Source organism: Arvicanthis niloticus, chromosome 28 (assembly GCF_011762505.2).
Source record: "Arvicanthis niloticus isolate mArvNil1 chromosome 28, mArvNil1.pat.X, whole genome shotgun sequence".
Taxonomy (NCBI): Eukaryota; Metazoa; Chordata; class Mammalia; order Rodentia; family Muridae; genus Arvicanthis; species Arvicanthis niloticus.
The window spans coordinates 9,656,849-9,678,971 of record NC_133436.1 but is presented as its reverse complement, the minus strand read 5'-3'; the positions used below and the strand labels follow the sequence as shown (position 1 = coordinate 9,678,971).

General features: G+C 46.7%; 1 protein-coding gene across 1 annotated transcript in view; it reads left to right on the top strand.

The window, feature by feature from the left end:
• Nucleotides 1-2,524: 2,524 nt before the first annotated feature.
• The window catches only part of Sytl3 (synaptotagmin like 3), a 58,454-nt gene continuing 38,855 nt past the window's right edge, over nucleotides 2,525-22,123 (top strand). The window contains exons 1-3 of the mRNA XM_076926683.1: nucleotides 2,525-2,925; nucleotides 5,371-5,589; nucleotides 18,008-18,072. Coding sequence (XP_076782798.1) covers nucleotides 2,816-2,925; nucleotides 5,371-5,589; nucleotides 18,008-18,072 — 394 coding nt within the window. The 5' untranslated portion in view covers nucleotides 2,525-2,815. The remainder of the gene's footprint in view (nucleotides 2,926-5,370; nucleotides 5,590-18,007; nucleotides 18,073-22,123) is intronic.

Sequence of the window (22,123 nt, the reverse complement as noted above, 5' to 3'; positions counted from 1 at the left end):
ACTCTTACGTTAACTTTATCTTACAATGAAGAAATCAATAAACACGTAATTTCTTAGGCCATAGTCCTTAGCCTGTCTTGGTCAGTGGGAAACAACATCCTTATTTTCATTTGTTTGGTTTGGTTTTTGTTTTTTTTCAAGACAGGGTTTTTCTGTGTAGTCCTGGCTGTCCTAGAACTCACTCTGTAGACCAGGTTGGCCTCGAACTCAGAAATCCACCTGCCTCTGTGTCCCAAGTGCTGGGATTAAAGACGTGCGCCACCACTGCCTGATCCTTATTTTCATTAATATTTTAAGAATATTTTTATTACATGTGTACAGTTATATCTGCATACCACCTGTGTGTCTGGTGCCCTCAGGGGCAGGAAAGGGCACCGGACCCCCCTGGGGCTACAGTTACAGATAGTTGTAAGCCATTATGTGTGGTTGCTGGGAATTGAACTCAGGTTATCTGGAAGAGCAGCCAGTGCTCCTAACCACTGAGAGACCTCTCCAGGCCCTGTTTCCATTATTCTTTACATTTCCTTCCACTGTGAATGTAAGCAAAGGCCAAGGTGAAGTCAGCCAGACCTTGCTCCCGACAGAAATCACATGTGTTTTCCTATGACATCATGTGCCAGAGAGACAGGCAGCAAAGCATTGTTTAGATGACTGCCACTTTGACATTGTTAATCGGTACATCACTGCCAGACCTTAGTTATCTCGCATATCAACGACTGCACAAGCTACTATGTAACAATTTTTAATACTGCAGTGTAACCAATTTCTTTTATAACCCAATGTTGCATAGGCCTCCCCAGACTACAACAGATTACAAAAAGGGTTAAGAGTCTTTGTGGAAAGAGAGTGATGCCATAGGAGTCTGTTGCTTACCTATGAACTCAAAAGCTGTCAAAGTACAGAAAGGTCCCTCATTATTCCGGGACTAACTAGGCTGGAAAATCAAAATGGCGTTACAGAAAGCATTCTGCTTGACTCGCCTACATTTTCTTGGTGGACGGAGGCATGCAGAATCTTTTGACTTGCACTAAACAGAAGCAGGGCCCGATGCCTAACAATGCTCACAGCGCTATTACAGGACATAAATAATGGATAGGTTGAGGTTCCTGTGGTTATGCATATACCCCTAATTGATGGCAATCTTTCTGAGTTCTAACGATATTTGTAAAAAAAAAAAAATAATAGCCAACATCTGAGGACATCCTTGCTCTAATGCCTTTTCAATTAAAGTGGTGTGAAGCTAGTGATGTGCTTTGTAATGGTGTGTCCGTGAACAACTACATAACATATATGTAACGTAATGGTCCTATAAGATTATTACAGAGTTGGGACGTTCCTATCTGGTTCTGCATGTTTGTGGTGGTTTTGCTACAACCGAGCCTACTGGATGGCCAGGGTAGCACATGCAACTCTCTTTATGTGGGATGAACACTTGATAATGGTAAATGACTATGATACATGTTTATGCATTTAACACACTATATTTTTACTTTTATTTTAATTATGTGTGTACGTGTGTGTTTGTGCATATGAATATAGGACCCATAGAAGCCAGAGGTGGCTTTGGATCTCCAGAGCTGGGGTTACAGGCAGTTGTGAGCCACCTAGCATGAGTACTGAGTCCTCTGGAAGAGTAACGAATATTCTTCACTGTTGTACCTCTTGCTGCCCCACCCCACCACACTGTTTACTGGTATGTGTGTGTGTTATGCATGTTTGTTTACATGCGTGCAGGTACACATGTATGCTCAAACATATGGAAGCCAGGCGGCAGCCCCAGCTGTTGCTCCTCGGACGTCACCCATCTTGATTTTTTTAAAGGCAGAGTCCTTCTCTGGCCCAGAACTAGCCATTTGGCCTGCTGACCAACAAGCCCTAGAGATCTGCCGGTTTCCCCCTCCTGGATTCTCAGTGTGCACCTATATGTGTGGCTTTTTCACTTGGGTACTGAGGAGTAAGTTCTAGTCTTCCTCCTTCAAAGGCAAACAGTTCACCACCATAGCCAACTGGGTCTATGTAATTAAATTGGTGAACTCTCTAATGTTTGCCGTGACAGAATGGCTAACATTAAACAATAAACATTAACATTAAACATGGGTCTTTGTCCTCTCACAACTGAAGATCCAGAATTTTTGGTAGGAAAATCCAAGTTTAGAAATTATACAAAGTGTTGAAAAGATGTCTTCTTCAATGGCGTTTGAATCATACCTGGAAACACAAAGCTGTGTCTGCCCCCGTGGTCTCCCCTCTGGAGTGATGTTGGACAGTGTACAGCCAGGCAAACTGAGGATGATTTTTGTTAGTTCTTTATGGCTTTTGTTTGTTTGTTTTGTTTTGTTTTTTAAGCAGGTTTTAAGACATTAACCAGGCCGGACTCTTATTGTCACTTCAGCTGGTCTGGACATATTTTTTCTGGGGAAATTTTGCTGCCCTAAGTAGTCACGATCTCTCATGACTGCTTGTCAACTTCCTCAGGCTGGAGATTACTAGCGCTTTACAGAAATTATCTGCTCAGCAGCCATGCATCATTTATAACAATCTCTGGCAAAACCTCAGAAAAAGATACGCTCTTGTCTCATCAGGCAGAGCCCAGGGAAAACACTCTCCGGGTGGAAGCGACTCCAGTCGTGGGGCAGCCTCGTGGAGTTTGCGTCTCTGAAGGAGTATGACCCAGTTAGGAAGAAAGAGAGAGCCACAAGTCAAACACAGTCACCGGTGAAACCAGAGAGGGGCTCCTGCGGGATCCAGGGAAGCAGCTGGATTCCGGCTTCTCCGCAGGACAGTGGATCACTTCTGTCGTGCGTGCGGAGAGGAAATGGCCCACGAAGTGGACCTAGAGTCCTTCAAGGAGTTGGAACGGGACATCATTCTCCGGGTCCTATATCGAGATCAAACTGTTCAAAGCATCGAGGAGGAAAGGGTCCGGTAAGCTACGTTTCGACCTGGGGCGGTCCAGTGGGGCTTGGATTTTTCTGCTTGGAGCCATGGCTCGGCTCGTTGGCTTTCTTGTGACTGCTAACTCAAGGCTGAGTTTCTCACCCAGAAGGATCCCAGTGACAGGTGTGGGGATGGGGATTGGTTTTGTATAGAACTAAATTAATCTCACAATTCTTTGGGAAGAGGCACCTTTGTGATATTTGTTCTTTATGCGTTTGCCCACTTCGCAGGAGCTACTAGAGAACACTGCCAGGCTTCTGGCAGCTCCCAAGGGAAAACTTCCAGTTAAGGTTCCTTGATTTCCATGGTACCTGAAGGCACAAATCAGGGGTTGGGGGTCAGAAACAGAAAACCGGTAGAATCCACGGCTGTCTTTTCTCTTTGTGCACTTTCGCCTTAGGGGCTGGCTTGGAGAACCGAAGGTGAACCTGCTTAGCCTGTTCCCTGTCCCTTTATCAACAGCAGCTTCTTTTGTGGCCTGGCTGGTTTGCAGGAGCTGTGTGGTGTGAGGTTGCGCTTACTGGCAGCTCTGGACACCATCAGACCCGCCCACTGTTCCCTGGGAGTTTCCCTCTGTAAATAAATCGCTTGTTTTTCCACATTCGCCTGCACACCAGGAATCCCAGTACCAGGGAGGTAGAGGCAGGAGGATTAGGAGCTCCCGGTCAGTCAGGACTGGAGAGGTGACTCAGCAGTTAAGGCCCCTTTTGATCCTGCAGAGGATGTGAGTTCAATTCCCAGGACCTTCAGGATGGCCCATAACCATCTGTAACTCCAGTTCCAGGGGAGCAAATGCCCTCTCTGGTCTCTGTAGGTACCAGGTATTCATGTGGTACACATATATACATACAGGCAAAAAACCCATATTCACAAAACTAAAAGAAATCTAAATATTTTTAATTAATAAAAAGAGTTCGCGGTCACCTTTCAGCTCTTAGACATCCTTGAAAGCAAGCGGATGAATGAGCATGTATGCTTAGCACATAAGAAACATGCCATTCAATCCCAGCACTAAATGGGGGAGGGGAGGGGGATAAACCAATGTTTTGTTTTTTAAGATTTATTTATTTTGTATATGTGAGTACACTGTCGCTGTCTTCAGGCACACCAGAGGAGGGCATCAGATCCCGTTACAGATGGTTACGAGCCACCATGTGGATGCTGGGAATTGAACTCAGGACCTCTGGAAGAACAGTCAGTGCTCTTAATCTCTGAGCCAGCTCTCCAGCCCATAAACCAATGCTTTTAATAGGAGAACTTTTCCAGAGTTACAGGAGAGATGGCTCCACAGTTAAAAGCATCAGGCTGCTCTTCCAAAGGATCTGGGTTTGATTCCCAGTACGTATATGATAGTTAATCATCCGTAATTCCAGGCCCAGGGGGCCCGTGCCCTCTTCTGGCCTCTGAAGGCCCAGTATACCCATGATGCACTAACACGCATGAATGTTAAACATCCACATGGAAAAAAAAAATACCACACATGTAAAATCACATTCTTAAAGAAGGAAGTGGTCTACTTAGCCAAAATTACAAAATTCTTTTTCCTTGCTTGCTTGCTTATTTATTTATTTATTTATTTATTTATTTATTTATTTATTTGAGAGAAGATCTATCTTGGCTGTCCCAGAACTCCTTGTGTATGTAGACCAGGCTGACTTTGAACTCATAGAGATCGCCTACCTCTTTATCCCAAATACGGGGATTAAAGGGGAGTGCCACCACACCTGGTCCCACCTTTACTTCAAAACCCTTTGAATGTATCTCTAAACCCTGATTCACTGAGATAATAATAGACCAAGAAAAATGGAACTTTATTGGTGGTTAAAGAGACGGCTGTTAGGAATAGTAATGGTCTGGTGGACACGGGTGAGGAAGGTTTTATTCTGAAAGGGTGAACAGTGCCTGAGCTGCCTCTGAGACATGGGCTGTTTAACCTGAGCCCAGGCTTCCACAGGCAAGGTGAGAGACTAGCAGAGTGGCACTGTGGAGGCTCCTGTAGTCTAGCTTCATATCTGTTCGAGGTTTATCTCTGTTGCTATGATAAATCACCCTGGGGGAAAAAGCATTCTGAGGGGAAAAGAGGTTGATTTCATCTTTTCCCATTCGTTACCACCCATTATTGTGGGGAAGTGCAGCTAGGAACTTCAAATAGCCAGTCACATCACATCCATGACCAAGAACAGAGAGTTGCCCAACTCCATTTTTCCTTTTCATACAATTCATCCCCTGTCTAGGGGATGGTGCCGCCCACAGTGGGCTGATTCTTTCCACATCAATTAACTTATGGCAATCTTCCACAGATATGTCCACAGTCCAACCCAACGTAGAGGATCCTTGTTGAGGCTCTTCCCAGATGATTTAAGGTTATGCCAAGTGGGCAATGAAAATGAATCATTACACCAACCAATCATTATTCAACTTGTTGGGTCACAGGAAACTGAAAACACACCTGCAGCATCTTCGGTGGAAAGGGGCAAAGAGCTCCAGCCAGGAATACAAGGAAAAGTGCTGTGCACGTTGCCAGCGGGCTCTGGGCCTTCTGCTGAACCGTGGGGCCATATGTCAGGGCTGCAGCCACCGTGTGTGCTCCGAGTGCCGGGTGTTCCTGCGGAAGACTCATGCATGGAAGTGCACTGTGTGCTTTGAGGACAGGTAAGCATCACAGATAGGGTATGTATGTGTTCATATGTGCAATAGTGGTCTATTTCTCCTCTGACCCAGGACTCAGGGATGGTCCATCACACTTCAATCACCAATAGATGCCTCCCAAAAGCCATCATACCAAATCTGATCCATAGATGTTCCCAGGTTGCATAAGCTACAGCTGGGAGGGAGATATCTTAATTTAAAAAATGGTTTTATTATGTAAACTTTTTTGGAGACAGGGTCTCACTGTATGTATATCCCTGGCTTATCTGCAGATTGATATATAGATCAGGCTGGTCTCAAATTTACAGAGATCTGACTCCTGAGTGTTGAGATTAAAACCATGTGCCATCGTACCCAGCCATAAAACATAAAACATCTTTATTTATGAATGTTTGGTGACTGATGGTGGGCTGACCCAGAACTTGCAGTTTATTTGAATTTCTTGATTATTGCTTCAGTTTTTGTTGTTGGTATTGTTGGTTTTGTTTTTTGTTTTAAGAGAAGGTCTCATGAAACCCAGGCTGGCTTCAAACTCAATGTATGTAGCCAAGGTTGATACTGAACTTCTCGTCTTCCAGCCTCTATCAAGAGCTGAGATTACAAGGCCACTGTATGCCCAACCCAATGTCTTGGTTTTCTTAGCCCTTATTCCCTTCAGGAAGTGTCAGGGAATGACTGCAGGGATGCGAGCAGGGTTCTGAGCCACTTTATAGAAGAGTGTTTTGAAGGAGGGACGTGGACTCAGATACAGAAATAGATGGTTGTTTACTGAGTCTGCTGCTATATATTTTACATGTATGTATGTCTATGCATTGTGTGCATATGAAGGTCAGAAGAGAATATTGTATTCTCTGGAACTAAAGTTATAGACGGTTGTGAGCCACTGTGAATACTGGGAATTGAACTCAGGAACTCTGGACTTGTATTAGGGTTGACTGTACTTTGGTTGACTGTACTGTTCTCTGGAATTGAACTCTTCCTCTGGAAGAGCAGCCAGTGCTCCTAATGAGTGAGCCATATCTTATGAGGTTTTGTTTTGTTTTGTTTTGTTTTGAGACTTGGCTTTCCTATGTAGCCCTGGAACTACCAGGCTGGACTGAAACTCAGAGATCCACCCGCCTCTGCCTACAAGTAGTGGGACTAAAGGCATTCGTCACAGCACCTGGTTGATACTAAGGTTCTTAAACACAGAAGTGGTGTCTTTCAACAAGCCATTTCAGAAACTAGGAGTGCATTTGACTTGCAGCCCCACCATTCCACGTGAGAGCAGATCATAGGTGTCTGGAGAACACGGAGGGGTGCACCCATCTGAAGGAAGAACAAACACAGTGAATACCACAGAACTTACTGGAAGAGAGAGTGACCAGGCACTCTGGTCTGAAAGCAGCTTGTAAAGTATACACAGAGCTGCATAAGGCTAGCTTCCCTCCCTAAATCAGGAGAACTGTCTGTCCAGATACCCTAACATTAGTGCTTGGTTTTCTGTCCCTATGTAAGGCTTAATGCATGTCAGGCATCTGGCAAGCAATGCAAGTGGCTCTGCCTTCTGTCTTTGAACCAGTCCCTTCTGTCACAGCCCCTACGGCCCTGCCCTGGCTGGGTTGCTCCCCTTTCCTGGTCTTGCTGTAGTCAGCATCCTTCAGATTTTCTAAGTTCAAGAGAAAACTCCTCAGCAGGACCATGAACTACCCTGGCCATATGGTGTGGGTGTGGGCCTAGGGAGGGGACTGGTTCCCAGGCATCTCCAGAAAGGTCCAAGGACTCTCTCCTCCACTCAGTCAGCCTCCTGGCTTTGATGTCTACAGTCAACCTTAAGACAAGCCCTAAATGAACCCTCATCAACTTTCTCCTATCTAATAGTTAACTGCAAACTAAGGATCAAGAAAGAAGGTCTGGGCTGAGGTGCTCTCCTAAGAGGGAAGGATGTTGAAATCTGTGCCCTACACGGCATACTGCCCAGCATTGTAAGCTGACCCACTAAACACACAGAATGTCAAGTCTATTAACCCCCAGCTTCCTTATTTTGAAAGAAGGATATTTTTCAAAATACCTGCGATCATTGCATCACTGCAGGTGGGCTCTTGAAGGAAGCCCGTGTTAGACGCTAATTGCAGTAACTGGGGCTTTCTCTCTCCTTATTCCTGTCTCCGGCTCTGTCCACTCAGGGCCACCGCCCTGCAGAGCTCAGCTGTCTCCATCTCCGTCTCACATGGGACCTAGGAAAGGGTCTTGATTCCAGCCACATTTCTTCCCCTTGCTTTTCCCTTGGGGGGGGGGGGGGTGGCGTGGGGAGAAAGAACTGGATGAGGGGATGAGGGTACTTGATTTTTAAGTCTAAGAGAGGGAGACTTGGGGGTACCAATGGAAAGAATACAAACAAGGGTCAGGCGTGGTGGATTTCAGTAAGTTCAGGTCAGCCAGGATTATATAGTGAGACTCTCTCTTTTTTTATTACTATTAATTTATTTGTTCACTTTATATCCAATTGCAGCAGCCCCCTCCATCCCCTCTTTATCCTTTCCCCTTGGGTACCACCCCACCCTGGGACATGAAGTTCCAGCAGGACTAGGCTCATCCTCTCCCACTGAGGCCCAACCAGTCAGTCCAGCTACTGAAGGGGGAACCAATGGCAGGCAAGAGTCCAAGACAGCCCAATTGTTAGGGGACTCACATGACGCTCCAGCTGCACACCTGCTACAAGTGTGTGAGGGGCCTAGCTCTAGCCCCTGCATGCTCTTTGGCTGATGGCTCAGTCTCTGCAACCCCCGTGGGTCCAGGCTGGTTGACTCTGTAGGTCTTCTTGTGGTGTCCTTGACCCCTCTGGCTCACTCAATCCTATGCCCCACTCTTCCACAAGACTCCCTGAGTTCCACCTGATGCTTGGCTGTGGGTCTCTGCATCTGTTTCCATCAGCCGCTGGATGAAGCCTCTCAGGAGACAGTTATGCTAGGCCCCTGTCTGTAAGCATAGCCGAATACCATTAATTGTGTCAGGTGTTGGCTCTCTCTCGTGGGATGGGTCTCAAGTTGGGGGTAGTCATTGATTGGCGGTTCCCTCAGTCTCTGCTCCATCTTTATCCCTGTGCGTCTTGTGGGCAGGACAGATTTGGGGTTGAAGGTTTTGTGGGTGGGTTGATGCCCCCTCCCTTTACTGGAAGTCCTGCCTGGCTACAGGAGGTGACCACTTCAGTCTCCATATCCCTAGCTGCTAGGATTCTCAGCTAGGGACACCCCCATGTTCTCCTGGGAGCCTCCCCTGTCCCAGGTCTCTAGCTACTCTCTTTTTAAAGAATGGTATACAACTTAGATTACTGCAGAGCAAGCAGGTGAAAAGTGCTGGCTGCCGGAGGCCCCGGAAGATATTTGGCAGCCGGCTTCTTCCTTCAGGGCAAGTTTTCTCTTGGAGATCTGCTGACTGATAAGAGACCCAGAGCTCAGAACAGGGACTGACAAGAGAGCCAGACTCAGAGCTGCCTGTGACTCCCAGATCACTGTGGTGGGAGAGTACTTTTAAGCCTTGCGAAAGCTCCAACCCATCTTAAGGGTGGTTACTTACTGCTGCCCACACTTCGGAGGGGATGCTGAGGCAGAGGGCCGGTGCCTGAGACTATGAAGCAGTGTGGCTCCAGTTCATCAATCCTAACCTGCCTCCGGGGATTAGCCAGCCCTGGGAAAACAGTTTTAAGAGACACTGGGAAGCCCCTGTCCTGGGTCATGGGGATTGTTGCTAAAGCACATACTCTGATCTACAGAAGCCACAGCAAGGGTCTACAGCTGTCATCTAGTGGTCTGAGGTGAAAGGCAGTGGTGACAGAGCAAGGGGAGTGGTCTGGAAGTGTGGGCTTGTAATTCTGCCTTCTTCAGAAGCTGAGGGATGGGTATCACAAGTTCAAGGCAACCTTCCTAACGCTGTGACCCCTTAATACAGTTCCTCAAGTTATGGTGGCCCCCCACCCTTAACATTATTTTGATTACTACTTCATAACTGTAATTTTGCTACTGTTTTAAGTCACAATGTAGTGTGTATTTTCTGATAGTCTTAGGCTATCCCCCAAGGGGTCATGACCCACAGCTTGAGAGCCACTGTTATAAAACCAAGGACAATGCCCCCCCTCCTGTCAGTCCAGAGATGGCCCTACCTACAATGTGCTAGGCCCTACCATGTCAATCAGTAATTAAGAAAATGTCTTACAGGCTTGCCTACAGCCCAATCTTACGGAGGCATTTTCTCAGTCGAGGCTCCCCCCTCTCAGAAGACTTCAGCCTGTGTCAAGTTCACATAGAACTAGCCAGCACACAGAGTTTGAGACAGAAAGTTCTAGACTATGGCAGTTGGTGCTGATGTTTTGGGGGTCTGTTTTTGGATTGCTCAAATGTCCTGGGTGTGCCATCCTGATGGCAGAGGGGAGGGGTTTGAGTGAGTTCAATAGAAAACCAACCTTGGTATCCTCCTAGTCTTGAGCTATTGCTATAAGCAGAAATGATTGCCATAAGATTCTGGAATGTATCAGAAGGGACTTGGGTTGGTTCAGAATGCTTTTTCTTGTGTAGTGTGTGTGTGTACATGTATGTGCGTGTGGAGGGCAGAGGTTGACGGCAGGTATCTTCCTCCAGTGTGTTCCACCTTATATGTTGAGGTGGGGTCTCTCACTTGAAACCAGAGGACATCACCTCAATCCCTCAGGGATCCCCTGTGTCCACCTTCCGTATGCTGGGATTATAGATGGAGGTATCACACCAACCCAACGTTTATTTATATAAGTGATGGGGGAGCAGAATTTCAGTACCTAAATTTGTTAGTTTGTTTTCTGTTTGCTTGTTTGTTTTGTGGCCAGTATACTACCCCCTGAGCCCCAGAGCAAATCACTTTCTAGATTAGGATTTGGGGAAACTGAGTCCTCTGCTCACGTTCCAGGCAAGTGTCCATCACTGGGCTAAAATGCCCATGATTTTACTTGTTTATATTTACATTTTTGAGCTAAGGCCTAGTTAAGAAGCCTCACCTGGCTTTGTACTTACTCAGCAGTCCAGACTCAAGCTTGTGATTCTCTTGCGTCAGCCTCTGTGGGACCATGAAAGGATAGCTTGGTTTCTGGTGGAGCACTGGCTAGAGATGGCCGGAGACCCAACTGGTATTATGGCATATATTTCGCCACGCTCCCAGACTCCAGGCTCCTAACTCGTGGCCTAAGACCTCCATTGATCCACGCTTTCAGTCATGTAGGGCAACCCCCCTACAGTCCCTCCCAAAGAGAGGTTTGTGTCACCTAGCACAGGAAGATGGCTACAGGCCTCAGGGCCTGGAGAGATTTCCATATTAATGAGATACCTAAAGGCCAGAGGGCATAGCCAATTAAGCATTCCTTCCCAGACCCTCCTCCCTCCTCCCTCCCTATTTAACTCAGGTCTGCCCTGAGAAATGGGGAAGGGGGTGGGGGTGGGGTTGGGGGAGTACAGCTCATCCACTTGTCCACTTTCCACCATGACAATAACCTTTTAAAACCATGGACTTCCATGTGTCTTTTGTGGAGAAGGCCTTTGACTACCGAGCTGCTGCTTAATCTCCTGCTAGAGGACTTCTCTACGTTCCCACCACGGAGCCCTGACAACTCAAGCAAGCTAGCTGAGCCAGCCAAGCGAGTGGCCTAACTAAGAGTCTCTCACCCCATGAGACACCGCCAGAGTTTCTTCCTCTCGCCTCTCTCGGCTTCAGGACGGTCCAGCCCGTATGCCCTCCAGTCTCAGTTCTTCCACTGCACCCTGCCGTGTCTGGGACCCCAAGGACAGAGACCACTGGTCTCCTGGTCAGCTGCTTCACCTCCACTCAGGAGCTCTGCCCCCCCTCGGGACTTCAAACTGAGATCTCCCCACGCCCAGGCAGAGCCCCACAGTTTCTCACAACCCAGCGTCCATTTGGTGCCATGTAGAGGGAACTCAGTCAAATTCCTCGATGCTCCCCAGAGTCGGTTCCAGCTGCCTGGGGTGGCAGACACGTGGGAACACAGCCCAACAGGACCCATTACCACAAGTGAGCTACAGCCCTGAAAGCCTCTCCCATAGCTGGGATTCCAGGCCTGTATCGACAGACCCTGCTAAGTTGGGTTTTATATTGGACATAGTGTGTTCTTATGAGATGGCATGTTGTGTTTTCTGCATGGCATGGGGGAAATTTTTATTGAAAATCGAGTGACATTTTAACGAAGGTCCCTCAACAATTACATTTCCTATTCAAGTAAAGCTTCCTAGAGTTTAGGGGGAAAATCCTGTCAATTTCAAGCTAACCCTCCGTATTTCCATAATTCCATTGTTTTGACAAAAATCTCAAGTTACCACCGTTAGCCCACAAAGGCACATGACCCACAGTGACAGTAAGAGACCTCATATTCAGTGTTTGTAGTGCGTGCAGTCCTTCTGTGAGGAAGGACCGGCCATCTGAAAGACAGGAAAGTGACAGCCGGGTGTGTCCAAGCAGGGTTTCAATTGGTGCTTAGGCTAGAGTTCAGTGTTCTCACTGCCCACTGTTTGTTTTAAATTCCATAGGCTTTCCCAAAGCCCGTCGGTAACACTGTGGGCAGAGACGTCGTTTCTGTGCTGCTTGGGGGAAGCAGGCTGGGGCTGGAACTTGGGGTTTTCCACAAGCTAGGTAGGAAAGTACATCTCCAGACCTGTGTGTCTCTCATGATGTATAACCAAGTCAGGTATCGTGTATAAAGCACTTCACATAGTCAGACGTAGCCAGGAAGAGTTCCTAACTAGCCGTGTTCTGTGTCTAGTTCTCGGGGTGAGACACGGGTCATTCCATGTGGAGTGTGTATGCTTGGATTGAGAGCAGAGACATTATTTGCAGGATCATAATATTTTATTCGTATATAAAAATAAAGATTCTTAATATTCTTCGAAGTCTTGGAGACAAAGCAGACATTAAAAATGTAGAAAATTGTTGGCACTGCATATCTTTATTCCCAGTGCTCAGAGGCAGGGGTAGGTCTATGAGGCCAGCCTGGTCTGTAGAGTGAGTTCCAGGACAGCCAGGACTACACAGAGAAATCGTGTCTTCAACAACAACAACACCCCCCCCCCAAAAAAACAAGTAAACAAAAAACCAAAATGATAGAAGGCTTTTGTGTGTATGACTTGGGAGTGTGCATGTTCATGTATGTGTACACACGTGTGAGCACAGGTTCATGTGTGCCATGTTCATGTGTGGAAATCAGAGGAGACGCCCTGACGTGTTGGTCCTTACCTTCTACCTCTTTCTTTTAAAGATTTATTTTTACTTGTGTGTGTCTGGGGTGGAGTGTGTGCCTGTAAATGCTGGTGCCCTCAGAGGTGCATCAGATCCCTTGGGAGCTAGAGTCACAGGTAGTTATGAGCTGCCTGACGTGGGTGCCAGAAACTGAAGGGCAGTACGCACCGCTGAGCCATCTTTCCAGCCCTGCCTTCCATTCTTCTACCTTGTCTGAAACAGGACCTCCTTAATGTTCACCACTTCATATGCCAGGGTAGCGGGCCTCTGGGCTCCTGAGAATTTGGCCCCTCCCTCAGGAGTGCTGGGATTATAGGCTCATGGTGCCATGACTAACTTTATGTGGGTTCTAGAGATTTAAACTCCACACCGACTGTACCCACCAAGCCCAGCCCTAGAATACCCTTTCGGTATTTAATAAAGAGAATACATTTTGAGACAGGGCCTTGCTAGGTAGTTCAGGCCTCAGACTCACAAGTCTCCTGCCTCCACCTCTTGAGTGGTAGGATTAGTAGATGGCTGATGCCAGCGTGAGCAGGGAGAGCGTGATTCCACAGTTACCATCCCTATTCAAGGCCAGGCTCAGTTTGTGGTCAGCACTTTAAACCCTTTTGAGAATTAGCGAGCTTTTTATTTAATTATGTCTTTGGTTTGTTCTCTGGGTTGTCATCTACTTAGTTCAGCTGAAGCCCGTCACCATACGAAGAGGCAGTTTGCCCAGGCTAGCACTTGCATGGTGATCAGGTCAAGTGCTACCCTAGTGAGCACTCAAGGTCACAGAGGGGTGGAGTTGGGAGTCTGGGCAGGTGGGGGTGGGTATTTCTGCAGACTATGCTTTCACATAGATTTCCATAACACTGTTCACAACAGACCAGGGTGTATTCCCAAACCAGCAGTCATTATAAGCAAAGTACTGGCTCCCGATGACGCAGCTCCTGCCCTGGTCCATTGATGCAGCGGTTTTAGTATTGTTATGAATGAGCTCCTTTTTTGCTGCCCTGGTTTTTCTGCCCAGTCATAAAGCTGACCTTGAGTCCTCGTTATGCTCTGAAATCCCTCCTACACAGTGGTGTTTGGCTGATAGTGGGGTTTGATTCTAGAATTTCTTTTTGATTCAAATGCATACTTGATGCTCTTCAGAAGCCAACAAAGTGCCCTTCTCATAAGAGACCAGTTCAATTCACTCATTCTGCATTACCCGCCTACAAGCCACACAGTTACCAAGGTTTCCAAGTCAGTGGACTTGAGTGTGCCCTCCCTGGGGCTTTCCCACCAGTAGTGACCTCACTGGGTTTTGAATCCTGGGTCTTGCCCTTTTAATCAAGAAATGTAACAAATGTCTTCTTGTCTTTTGGAATGTAATATTACAGAGGCGTCTGACGCTGTATCACCACTATTCTTTATGCACTAAAAACGCCCCCTTTCCAGTCCTGTTTCCAGTTAAGCGTGTCTGGGGAAGGGGGTCTTTCCAGCTGATCTTTATGGACCAAGGAGGCTCCCTCTGAACTTTTGGTGTTTCAGCTTCTTGAGTGTCCTGTCCAGCAGGGCATTAAAAAGAGAGAATGGAGAAACAGGCGAACGCAAAGAAACACAACTTGTCTATAGGCTGATCAAATCGTAATTTTTACTTTTTCGCACAGGGGTTATAAACACAAAAATGCAGGATGTGGGGAAGGGGATGACACAGGATCGTAGGTGTTCATGGGGAGTACAGATATCTTTCAGAACAGGGTATCAGCTGGGAGAAGATTCAGGGCAGGTCACTATGACTCCACCTATGATTCACTTGTCCTTATCTAAGTTGGTACTATCCACCAAGGCTACCCAGGGTCTATGACTATCCACAAGACCTATGACTACTTGTCTTTATCCAGGCTGGTAAATTTCCACCAAAGCTGCCTGTTTATCATATCTTATAGCCATCTGTTTCAGTGTTTTTCCACAGAGACCCAAGACTTTCTGTTAGCAGGCTGACTTAGGCCTATTGCTGATTTTAGGCCTTCAGTATAATAAGCAGGGCTGCCCCTGACACTTGAGTTTGCCTGTTTCTACACCATCACCATTTTTTTTTCAATTTGATTATTTCAATTTCTCTTTTGTGCTATTTTTCTCCAATCCTCCCCCTTTTCTTCCCTTCCCCCTCCCTCCCCTCCTCTACTGTCTCTTTTTCTACCTCTCTCTTTTCCTTTCCCTCCCCTCCACCCCCTTCCTTGTACTGGGGGTTGAACCTAGATTCCTGCTCAGGCTGGGCAAAAGCTCTACCACTACCACTAGGCACCAAACCCAAACTGAGGCGAGAAGGCGAGAGAGAGAGAGAGAGAGAGAGAGAGAGAGAGAGAGAGAGAGAGAGAGAGAATTTTTTTGTTTGTTTGGACATACTATTGTTTTATGACAGGTCCTTGAGAGGTTTAAGCATGGTGAAATGAGACATGGACTTTCTAACACCCATCATCCCCAAGGGGGCCATTTTTTTAATTGATTTTTTTAAAGATTTATTTATTATATATACGTATATCTTCATACACACCAGAAAAGGGCATTGGATCCCATTACAGATGGTTGTGAGTCACCGTGTGGTTGCTGGGATTTGAACTCAGGACCTCTGGAAGACCAATCAGTGCTCTTAACCATTGAGCCATCTCTCCACCCTCCCCCACCCCCACCCCCACCCCCACCCCCACTCCGGTATTTCATGTCTTTGTCTTCTTTTGTGTTCTGGGAAAGCAGCTGAACTGAATCAACCTCATTCTGAATTTAGATGATTTCGTGCTGCCTTTTATTTTATTTATTTTATTTACAGGGATCCCTGTGATTGGGCTTGGTCAGTGTCCTAAAGCCCCTGCACTCTGCCGCCCCCCACCCCCACCCCCACTCAAGCCAGGATTACCTGCTGTTGGTGGGGATTTTTGGCACGGAGGCAGCAGACATATTTTTGAAAACTGCTTCTTTTCTACTACTTCCTAGTTGCCTTGGGGAGACTTGCTTAGCATGGCAGTTCCCAGGTTTTCCGGTTTCTGTGGCATTTTGCCAGCTGCTGTTTGCTGTCTCCTCAGATCTCACAGTTGTCTAACTTCTGCCCTAGGAAATCTGACGCCCTCTTCTGGCCTTCAGGGGCACCAGGAATGCGCATAGCTGGATAAAACACACACACATATAGAGTAAGCTCAGGAGTGCTTGCCTGGTGCCCTTAGCACTGATCTTTTGGTAGCATGGACCCCTTCTGAGCGCACATTGCTACAGGTTGCGTCTGCTTTGGAGCCCACCTTATCCCTTTTTTTCTCAGGGTGCTCCCTGGAGACATAAGAACACTCATTCATTCTTACTGTGCTGGAACCCGTGAGAGTGTCTCTCTGAGCATGAGAGGCAGAGGCCCTGAGGTTAGGGAGGAGACGTTGGTGAATGTTTTGCAAGAGGGGTTGATAGCAGCGTGAGAAAAATCATTGCTTCATCATCATGAGTCTCCAATTTCTCATAGTTGCCTAGGATTTAATCACTAACGTCAGTCCGTTTTCCTGTGCCAACGTCAAGAGCAGCTCAGCTGGGCTTGTGGACAGACAAAACAAACCCACATTAATCTGATTCATCACCCAAGGTTGTTTGGAGGAAAGTTTTCAGCTGGGTGAACGCACAGACTGCTCTCAGCAGGCGTTAGAGGCTGGGCCCGCCCACACAGGACACCTGTTACTCTGTTTCACATTTGGAGGGTTTGCAGCCTGAGCACGGGTCAAGCCGCCGGGGTCTCTTTGGGAGCGTTCTTGAGGCTTCTTTGCCATCAGGGCCTTGGCCAGAGAGCAGACCTGCAGGGACGTGCTGCTTCAGGCATTCAAAGAATTCTGAAGCCATAGACCACCTCTGGTCAGTCGAATGATGAAAAATTGACCTTTAGCATCTCTGGAGCTGCATTCCCCACCTGCAGATGCAGAGAAGTGACCCCTAAGTGCCTATTTAATTCACTGCTTGCTCATAGCAGTGAGGTCAAAAATAGCTTTTCTGCTCGGCTCCTCCGGCCTCCCCCTTAGGAAATATCTATGTGCTGGAATTTGCAAAGCACATTTAACAGTTATTTCTCATTTGCTAATTCAACATGGGGGGAGGGGGGCGCGGGTGTTGAAGACCATGACAGTGGATGCTGGTGCTTCTAGGAGCAGGTGGAGCACCGGATGCTCGATGTTTATAATCCCAGCCTCCATCAGGCGGGGCGTGTCCTTCCAGGAGTGTTCAACCTGTGGCTCTCGGGTGGCAAGAGTTTGTACGTACATCTAGACACAACACAGTCATCTACCGAGACCCCATGCTGGTTAGTTTTGTCATCTTGACACGAACTAAATCACCTTGGAACATTAATTGAAGAATTGTAGCCATTGGCTTTACCTGTGGGCAGGTCTGAGGGGCATTTTCTTGATTGGTGATAGAAGTGGAAAGGCCACGCCCGCAATGGGCGGTGCCATACACTAAGCAGGTGGTCTTGCATTGTCAAGGAATGTAGGCAGAGCAAGCCAGGTAGCGAATTCTTTCGTGGTCTCTGCTTCAGTTCCTGCCTTGACTTCTTTCCCTGGCTTCCCTTGATAGTGGACTGTAACCTGTAAGGTAAACAAACCCTTTCTTGCTTTTGGTAGGTGTTTATCACAGCAACTGAAAGCAAACTAGGACAGCATATTTGAGCATCCTAAAAATTATAAAAGAAAATCATCCTCCCCCCGCCCCCCCAATCTCAAAATTTCTTTATTTAGTTTAGAATTTTGTGTTGGGTCACATTCAAAGCTGACCTTCGGTTGGATATTTCTGAATGTGTGGCCCAAGACAATTCTTCCTCAAGCCAAAAGGTTGAATGTCCAGGGACTACATAGAGAGAAGCCATGGCCAGGCCAGGTAGCTAATAATTATCTTTAACTCCAATTTCACGGGATCTAGTACTCTAGTGTCTGAAGATACCAGGTATGCAGATGGTGCACAGCACACATGCAGGCAAAGCACACTTGCAAAAATAATATTATTTAAAAATATTTTTCAATGTTATAATTTCAGAAGATGGCTCACACCTGTAATTCCGACACTTGAGAAGCTAAGACAGGGGTGTCACTGAGTTTGAGGCTTTGCTTCATAGTGAATGCTAAGTCAGCCCAAGGCAGGAGAGTGAGGCCCTGCTCTCAAACAGATGACTCTGCTTGCTTTTCAGAAACGTGAAAATCAAAACCGGAGAGTGGTTCTTTGAGGAACGAGCCAGGAAATTTCCAACTGCAGGTAAATGCTGTTACTACTTTAACCCGTGCAAAAATGATCGTTTCTAGTTTTAGAATATTTGGCGTTACGTTTTGTTTGTTTTTGTTTTTGTTTTGTTTGTTTTTTTTTAGTTGAAAGGGAAAAAAAGGTTCATGGTCTTGGAATTGTCAAGACAAGAAATTACAGAGTAATGGTAAAGGGTGTTAATGTAACTTCTGTTTGCCTGACGTGATTGTTGTCTCTGAGGCTTACTGCCTCAGTCCGCTAACCTAGGCTGTAAGGACTCCATATGCAACTCAGATCAAGTAGACTTTCCTATTTCCAGGTGTTAGTCTATCTGGACTCTCTTCTTCCTTAAGGCTGATTTTGAGCATAAATGATCCCGTTTTGATCTGGCCTCTTGGAACCAAGTACTGGAACCCAGACAACAGCAGGATGTCTGCACAGACATCCGGTCCACCCCTTCCGGCTGTGAACTTTCCTGCTTCTGAACTGATTGGCTACCTTTACCCGAGGCTCCTCCCTCTCTGTCCCAGTCTAGCCTCTCAGACAGCACTTCCTCTAAGTTTCTTCTTTGCCAAACTTTACCCCTTTGGAGCCTGTTTCCTGCTGAGCACAGAGCCTACACGGTTTTCCTGTGACTGTTGCGAGGCACCCTTGTGCATTTCCAGGGCTCACTACAGCAGAAACTGTGCATTTATAATCATTTAGAATTATTTTTGAAATCTTGTTCATCTAGTATTTTGTTCATGGTCCTTAATTTAAAATAATTTAAATTAATCTGGCTTTGGTTGATAAGTGTTTATGGATCTGAGCTCCATCCTCAGAACCAACCTCAAAAAGGGGTGTGGGGGGGGTGCGGGGGGAACTGGGCCTGGTGGTCCAAGCTTGCAATCATTGTAGAGGCAGAAATAGGCAGATCTTTAGGGCTTGCTGGGCAACCAGCCTCCCGGCGAGCTCCCAGCCAATGAGAGACTAAACAAGATAACACCCGAGGACCAGCAGTCCCCAATCTGATGGACGCAGTGGTAAAAGACAGGTCCCTCGTTCAAACAAGGCAGAGGTGAGGATTAACACCAGAGATGGTCCCCTGGCCTCCACAGGCGTTCTATGACATGTGTGTACTCCCGCACATGTAACCGCATCCACACACCAAAGATGATAACGCTAAATAGGCGTTACATAAGTAAATTTCAAAGGTCAGTGGCTGGACCTGTACCAGAGGTAACCTACTGGGTTCATTCATATGAACGGGACCTGAGTATCAGGGGCATGATGACATTTTATTCATTACTTTTCTCTTGCTCTCTCACGCCAAAGACAACTTAAGAGGAAGGGGTTTAGCCTGGTGGTGGTGGTCCATGTCTTTAGTCATGGAGGCAGAGGCAGATGAGTCTCTGTCTTAGAGCCTCTACAGGCCAGCTGGGGCTATACAGAGAAATCCTATCTCTGGGGGTGGGGGTGGGGTGCGGAGAAGAAGTCTATTTCGTTTATGTTTCCAGGTGGCAGGCGTGGCAGAAGCAGTAAGCTGGCTAATCATGTTGTGTCCACACACAGGAAGCAGAGAGGGCAAGCAGGAAGTGGGACCAGGTTGTAAACCCTCAAAGCCCCATACCCTTCCTCTAGCAAGGCTTTGCCTCCTTAAGGTTCCATAGCTTTCCCTCTACCCCTCCCTCGACCACATTGCCAGGTGGGACCAAGTATTCAAATACATGAGCCTACAAGAGGCCGTTTCTCCTTCAAACCACCACAGACATCTCCGAAATGCATCTATGACTTTATCCATCAAATGGAGTGTTGGCAATTTATTTACCCTTCTCTCCACTGCCAGCGACTACTCTGGTTCATTTGATCTCCATGTGGCAGGTCACTTGGTTGAACATCTTGTACAGGGATCTCGACAGTACTATGTAATTCCCTTGGGTGGATTTCTTAGGGCCAGGATGGCTGGTTGGAGCAGGAACACTTGAAAGGGTTATGGTGTTTTGCCGGAGCACCTTCTAGGATGCTTTCATATGCTTGGCAGGGTGGGCCAGCCGCTTTCTCCCCGTACTCCAGCCCTCTCTGAAGCATGATATCAAATTCTATTTGAGCTTTTGTTTGGATGATAAGTACTATGTACTCAATTTAAAAATTGGAAAGTGAGACTGCCTGGGGACAAGGCTTGGTAGAACACTTGCCTGGCATTTGTGGGTCCCTGGGTTCTGTCTCCCCATCAAAAAAAGAAGAGGGGTAAGGGGGAGAGGGATGGGAGAAGGAGAGGAGAAAGAGGAGGAAAAGGCAGAGGGGTAATGTGGAAAGCATAGCAAATTCAACCAGAGAACAGTTGCCAATAATTCTGTTACACGTTACTTCAGGATTCTCTCTCTCTCTCTCTCTCTCTCTCTCTCTCTCTCTCTCTCTCTCTCTGCACACACATGTGTGCACATGGGCATGTGCTCTCCCATGTACATATATTCACATTTTAAAACCAGAGACTTTTGAGATAGCTTTTGGGCGAAGGACGCCCGCTGTCAAGCCTGACAACCTGAGTTCAGTCCCAGGAACCCACGTGATAGGGGGACCTGACTCCCACGAGTTGTCCCTTGACACCCAACCCCCACTAAATCAAAATGTACTAAAAATCTAATCTTTATGTATTAAATTAATGTATTTTAAAAAAAGCTTATTTAGTTGAATCATAAGAGACAGGTTTAAAAAATGATGGGAGACAATTTCATATGATGATTTATGTAACTGGGGGCAGCCTGTCTTTAACTTTATCCTGATATTTCTCTGTATAGTACTTTGTAAAGAGTGTTTTCCAGATACTTAAACATTATGGACCATATGCTTTCCAATGACCATGTCTCAGCCACCCTCAGAATGTCCCATCCTTTGTTTAGCTAAGTTGCAATTGTGGGTGGCAGGCAGGGCAGAGCTATTTGATGATAAAGGCAGGTGTTACAGCCTTGAGTGCCCACCTCTGGCTAAGGTTGGGTGCTCTTTTTAGCACTAGAAACCTAGAGCCAATTAATGTTTAGCTGCAATTCCAGGGATCAGTGTGCTCTTAACACTGGTTTTCTCACTTCTTTCTCCTTTACTGGTTATCAGATATGTACCATTTAAAATAAATGCTACCAGAATTTCCAGGAAAGTCGACTAGATGCAAGAAATAATAAAGAGTACTAGAGATAAATTGTGGTGACATTTACTGTACCAGTCTCCCAACCTTCAAAAAAGAGGGCCAGCAAGATGGCTTGGTGGGGAAGAACGGTTGCTGCTCAATCATGAAGTTCTGGGTTCAAATCTGCAGACCTGATATAAAGCTAGTTAGTGTGACTGTATATGTGCCAGTAACCGCAGGACTGCGGTAGGGGTTGCTGGAACTTCCTGGCCACCAGTCTACTCAAGGTTTAGTGAGAGAATCTGCCTCAAGAGAACAAGGTTGGGAGTGGCAGAGCCAACATCGTGAGTGTGCACAGGCATGTACCCCTACACTTAGATATACACGTCTACATATATACGCTACACACATGATAAATAAATATCTAAGAATTAGAAAAAATGAGCCCCAGTTCCTTACTCGGCACAAAAAACCAGTTTGTTACTTTGGCTTATTTATTTTTTCTGATGATACACTACAACTTTTAGTTTTGTAGGTTCTGTGAAAGAAATAATTTATTTCACGTGTGTGCCTGGGTGTATGTACGTGCACCCTATCTATGTGGTGTCCGTGGAGGCCAGAAGGGGAGTATTGGATCGCCTGGAACTGGAGATATCTGATGTGGGTTTTGGGATCTGAACTCAGGGCCTCTGCAAGAGCAGCAAGCGCTCTTACCTGCTGACCCAGCTCCCCAGCCCCTGGTTCTGCAGCTGTGTTGATGGGGTTTATTTGTGCCATTGGAATCTTGTGTCCAGAGCCTCACACTCTAAAGTGTTTTGGGGAAACTTCCCTGGCTGTCCTGGCAGTGTTCCCAGTAGATCTGCTGTCTGCAGTACTTGGTGGTGCCTGCAGATGGTTTTTAATGTGGTTTCTGGGACCCTGGCTTCACCGTCAGTTGAAACTGTTTCAAGTTTGTAGCTCCTGGCT